Below are 6,007 nucleotides of genomic sequence, written 5' to 3'. Positions count from 1 at the left end.
AAAGATCATGGCATGTATCAGGTGCACCTTGGTCTCCAGACTGACATCGTTGCTCTTCACCACTTTAGAGAGGCCTCTAACCGCAATCTTTCCCATGGCAATATGTCTTTTAATTTCCTGGCTACTGGTGCCAGTAGTATTGACTGTGGAGCCAAGCAAACTAAAACTGTGAACAATCTCAATTTCTTCACCATCCATCATGATGCTGCCGCCAAAAGGCCTAGTGGTTGAGAATCTTTGGTTGTTGTTTTGTTTTTTTTTTCTATTGAGCCTCAATCGATACTGAAGACTGCAGTCTCTGATCTTCCACAACAAGTACTTCAGGTCCTCCTCAGTTTCAGCCAGCATGGTTGTGTCAGCATTTTTTTTAGCCTGATCAATAATTAAAATGATATTAATTTTTTAAAATAATCTCTGCACATTTTGAAGAAAGCATAAGTATTTTTAAAACCTTCTTTTTTGCAGAGAAAGTACAAGCTGAAATCGACAAAGTACTTGGCCAGTCCCAGCAACCCAGCATGGCCAACAGAGACCAAATGCCCTACACTAATGCTGTCATCCATGAGGTGCAAAGAATGGGCAACATTGTCCCCATGAACCTGCCCAGAGAAGTGGCATTTGATACCACTGTGGCTGGATACTACCTGCCAAAGGTACTTAGGGACTCTCAGCCTCAGATCTTTAAGCTCATCTTTTTGAAAAATAGGAATCTGAACTGGAAAAGTGATATATATATTTCTATCGTATCCGGTATAAATGGGGAGGTATATATTGTACATGATATTATTTTACCCACATTCATGGTGAGAGAATATTGACACAACTAAATATTAGTGGTTGTGGGATAGTGGGTGGATTGCTATGAATTTCTATTACATAGATGGCTTTCTTAGACCATTGCTTATCTAGCTGCCTCAACTCTGTCTGGTCTGGAAACATGTTAATCCAATCCAGTTACTCTAGGGGCAAGCGGCCCACATGCAGGAGCTGCAGAAGCCATTTCTTCCTCATAGTACATGTTAGTCTATCCACAGAAAGATTGGCTAGTCTCACTATTAAATTGAGCTAATTCAGAGGCAGAAATTTGGGACCTCAACACCAGGAAAAAGTAAGGAAATCAGCTTGCAGCTTTCAGGGCCACAGCTTCCTGTACCAGAGGTATCTTGCTATTGATGGAAAAGCAGAGAGGCTGCCTGGGTAATTGAGAGGCTGTATCTTACTGCTGAATGAATGAGAAGGAGCCAGGGCCAGAGCCCTTGAGTCAAAGACAAGTGTGGAGCCCTTGAGACAAAGGCTGAACCGTCAGTCAGACAGTGATTGACTTTTCCTTGCTGTTTTGGTCTCAGAGATTTTCGCTATATGACGCTGGTAGAATTCTCAGTTTCCAGGTAGGAGACCCAGATTCAAGTTCTGTCAGTTCATCTCATCTCAGTTACTACCAGTTTATCAAGTAACAACTGTACTGTCGACTGTTGAGCTTCTTTCAAAATGTCTCACTCAGTTCTAAGAACCACTCTTTTTTTAACACATTAATTTTAGATTGAGAAGTTGCAGAAAAATTAAGTACTTTTCCTAATAGTTTTCAAAACTGAGATCAGAAACAGCTCTATGTTGATTTAAAAGCTTATCTGTTTTGGCTGAGCTCTGGTCCCTTCACAAGAGTTGCTTTTCTTTGACTTTAGAATTGGAATTGTTAGGCTACTGACTGAAACATTAACAGTTTAACCCACCAGCTTGGAAAACTCAATAGAGTATCACCATGAGTCCTAATGGACTACATGGCAGTTGATTTGGTTTTATTTGGAATATTCCCCCATAGTTGCTAGTGTAACTGCCATAGTGTCAGTCCCAGATTCGGGATGGACTCTTGTACAAGCAGATGAAACACTGCTCAGTTCTGTAGCATCTTCTCAATCATCTATTAATTACACCATTGCAACGAAATTTTTAAAGTGGGCCATTTCTAGAAGCAGGTTCATGGTAAATTCCCCAATCTTCACAAAGATATTCTGATCCCACTTTGCCAGGATCTTGGGATTTCTGTAGATAGTTCCACTGTATGCTCTAGTGTCCTCTCTAGAAACTACACCTCTTTCCTCACCCCTCTTCCTTTGTTTTCTCCTCATTTTGAAACCTGGTGACATAGTGAGTTGAGTGCCGGTTGGCTAACTGAAAGGTATAGTTGTCTTATATGGATCAAGCCTTGCCTGAGTCTTTACTGGTTTCTCTAGGGGACTACAATCATAACCAATCTGACTGCACTGCACAGGGACCCCAAGGAGTGGGCCACCCCTGACACCTTCAATCCAGAGCACTTCCTGGAGAATGGACAGTTTAAGAAAAGGGAAGCCTTTCTACCATTTTCAATAGGTGAGTTGTAATAAAAAAGGAAGTTCCTCTCATATCTGCTCCTTCTGCTCTTTGTTATTGTTGTTGTGTACCATCAAGTCAGAACTGACCCATAGCTGACCTTCCAGCAGATCTTCAGAAACAATAAATCAAAAGGGGGGGATGTTTCCCATCCTTATCCTTCTCCCACGGAGCAGCTAGTGGATTCAAACCACAGGCCTTTGAGATTCCAGTACAGCTTCGTGCCACTAGGCCATCAGAGGTAGTTCTTTGCTGTAGTTGGAATGTCTCCAGATGGTCCCACCCAACATGACTCCATTTTACTAAGTGGCAAAGTGCAAATCCCTGGTAAAGAAATTGCTTTCAAATATTCCTTGCCTTTGATGGTGATTTCAGCTTCACTTTTTTCTGATATCCCCACTCACACTTTATTTACCTGCACCTTACATCTTGCTTAAAAGGAGATTTTGAAATCTTCCATCTTCACAGAACTGCAAACTAATTTCATTTTAAGGCTACCTCTCACCTCATGCTGAACTTGAACTTGTTTATAATGAAGAGATATGTAGGGGGGTAGAACAAGGTTTTGTTTACGATCATGGGTAGAGGGCAATGCCCTGTGTGTGATCTGTAAAAAGAAAGTTCATTCTTGGGCTCTACATTAGAAGCATAGGCCCTTGTTTGAGAAAGACTTCTGTGTATAGGGATGGTATGAAAGCCAGGAAGGTTGTTTACCTTGTGGAGAAAACCGTTCATTTCAATAAGATCCAAGAAAATTAAGTTTATGTTTTTAATAATGAGGAAGGTTGCTGTATTCTTTTTCTTGGAATACCTTGGCAAAGTATAAAGAACTGTGTGGTGTGAAACAACACCGTTTTATTTTCTCACATTTTGGCAGTTAGAAGTCCATAGGCAAGGCTCTTTTCTTCTGGAAGCCTCCAGGAAGAGTCTGCTGCATGGTGTGTTCTAACTTCTACAGTCCTTGGCACTTCAGTTTCTGTCATGACAGGACATTTTCAATTGTGAATCTACCTTACAAGTATGCCAGTCATTGAATCCATGACCCACCTTACTACAGTATGATCTTATCTTCACTAACTATATCTGCAATGACTCTTTTACAAAAAGATGTCCCATGCTGAGTTTCTAGGAGAAACATAAATATTGAGGCTACACTATGATACTATCCACCCCGTGGAGATGCCTTGAACTTTAGAACCCTAGCTCTGACATTCATTTGTTTTTGTTGATTGCCGCCAAGTCAAGCATGACTCACAGCAATTGTAAGAACAAAAGACCTAATGACTTGTCATAACTATCATCATTTCTCCAAGGTCATAGAGTTTCCAGAGGCATGTGGTTTACGAAGTGGACGCCACTCCTGCTTCCAAACCTGTTTTACAACTGGGAGCTCCACCAAACACTGTCCACATTGGGAAACCATTATGGTATTTGATACACAAATGGCACAAGGTTCAGCATCACAGCAAACCCAGGTTATTTCATACAGCACGTTGACAAAGAGTGATATACAACGTGGAATAATGTTCCGCCAGCTATAACAACACTAGTCTCACTTAGTAGTGATTAAGTGTTGTCAAATTGAATATGACTCATAGTGACCTTTGCATGAAAGACCTGAACTAACATGACATTCATTTCTAAAGGTATATTTTATTGTTTTGTTTACTGCTTTTGTTGTTGTTGTTTGTTACTATTTGAAAGCCTTTATGCTAGAAGGAAACCTTTGGTAGAAAGCTCAGGCCTCATTGTTCAACTCCCTGCTAGTTCACTCTCGTGCTTCCCCTGCCTGACTCTTAGAAGCATTTGAGTCCATGATGAGGACTTACTCGGTATCTCAGGTCATTCAAGTGGTGGACACGCATAAATGATCCTCTGTAAATAAAGCTTCTTAGAGGAAATGCAGGTCCTGATTCTGCTTCTGTTCAGCAGGATGGAGGGAAGGATCTCCATCCCTGCCAGGCACCTCCTCCACCAGAGTCTCATGTTTTTATTTTTCAGGAAAACGGGTTTGCCTCGGAGAGCAGCTGGCCAGGGTTGAGTTGTTTATTTTCTTCACTTCTCTTTTGCAAAAATTCACCTTCAAGCCCCCAGCCAGTGAGAAGCTGAGCCTGGATTTCAGACTAGGCATCATCTTCTCGCCTGTCAGTCATCGCATCTGTGCTGTTCCTCGGGTGTGATCCTGCTGAAGAAAAGCATGGAATGTGTCCTGTGAACAACAGAGAATGCTCAGACGTGAGGAAACAGAAGTGCCTCTGAGAAAAGATCGATCACAGAAAATGGACTGAGAAGAAACGGAATCTAAATCCCATTTCTGGTGTTTCTTGTGATGTAGCCCATAGTGAGATTATTCACATCTGAAATTATTTGTCTTTTCCTCCAAGAAATGAAAAGAAGTTAATGTCTCTTTCTCTAAAGAAAGTTGCTGTATTGATCAAAGGAAATAATAGATGGAAAGTGGTTCATAAACCTGAAAAGCATATTTTAAAATTATAGCTGTGTTCTGCTTCCGCTTTGACTGGCTTCTAACCTGTGGCTGTGGCTCAGTTGATTCAGAGTGGTGCAGGATTCTTGAGAATACTAGAACTTGGTCCTTTGCATGAACTGTGGCTCTACCCTTCACTAGCACTTGTTTGTTTTGGAGTTCCTGCATGGTGCATAAGATTAATGCACTAATGCACTTGACTCCTCACCCAAAGGTTAGTGGTTCAAGGTTCTAGTCCACCAAAGAGCACCTCAGAAGAAAGGCCTAAATGATCTATTTTCAAAAAAATTATCCATTAAAAGTGCTTTGGGACACATTTCTACTCAAATACCTAGACTCACCTTAAGTTAGAATCAGCTTGGTAGCCAGTTTGGTTGTACAGGTGTAAACTTCATCTCATGTCATCTTCAAAATGATCCTCAGGGAAATCAGCAAGTCAGATATTATTGCTGATTGACAGTCAAGAAACACATGTTATACTTTTGGCTTGTATAAGAATATGCTGCTCTTAACCTTGGACTCTGGACCAAATAAGGGTTGACTACAGTTAACCAAATTGGGAGAATAATGATGAAAAGAATTCCTGTCTTTAATATTGTCATTCACTGTATTTTACTTCTTAGGGATCTCACAGTGATCCTACAGAGCAGAGAACTGTCTCATAACGTACAGAAGGAGCCCCAGTTGCATAGTGATTATAGCATTTGACTGCTCATGGAAAGATTCAAACCCACCAACCTTTCTCATAACACACACAACACACACACATAGCCACTATATCAAAACCAATTCATTAACTGACCCTTCATTGGGTTTTCAGAGGCATAAATCACACAGAAGGTATTTCCCCATCTTAAAGAGAGAAGAAACCTAGTACTCATCACTGTGAGTACAGTCTGGATACTGTAATGTGTTCAGTATAATAATCTTAACAGTACCGATTGCCACATGTCTCCTGCACCCCTGGTGGGTTTGAACCACTGACTCAGTTATCAGCAAAGAGCATAATCATTATGTTGGGGGTGGTGGTTCCTTCTCTCTTTAAAAGAGTAACTGCAATTACTCAACCTTGTTCCTTTAAACTTTCCATCAGACATCTGTTCCCCCATTGGTTTATATCCTTAAGTATAATGTGAGTGTCCATCTTCTGTT

The 6,007-nt window shown here is 40.9% G+C and overlaps 1 protein-coding gene across 1 annotated transcript in view; it reads left to right on the top strand.

Annotated features, from left to right (window-relative positions):
• LOC102855252 (cytochrome P450 2J2-like) overlaps positions 1-4,550 on the top strand; it is a 35,887-nt gene extending 31,337 nt beyond the window's left edge. The window contains exons 7-9 of the mRNA XM_006879741.1: positions 466-653; positions 2,232-2,370; positions 4,372-4,550. Coding sequence (XP_006879803.1) covers positions 466-653; positions 2,232-2,370; positions 4,372-4,550 — 506 coding nt within the window. The remainder of the gene's footprint in view (positions 1-465; positions 654-2,231; positions 2,371-4,371) is intronic.
• Positions 4,551-6,007: the final 1,457 nt, after the last annotated feature.

Source organism: Elephantulus edwardii, unplaced genomic scaffold (assembly GCF_000299155.1).
Source record: "Elephantulus edwardii isolate Elephantulus edwardi_28Jun2011 unplaced genomic scaffold, EleEdw1.0 scaffold00005, whole genome shotgun sequence".
Classification (NCBI taxonomy): Eukaryota; Metazoa; Chordata; class Mammalia; order Macroscelidea; family Macroscelididae; genus Elephantulus; species Elephantulus edwardii.
The sequence above is the reverse complement of the archived record's forward strand: the minus strand, read 5'-3'. Positions and strand labels throughout refer to the sequence as shown.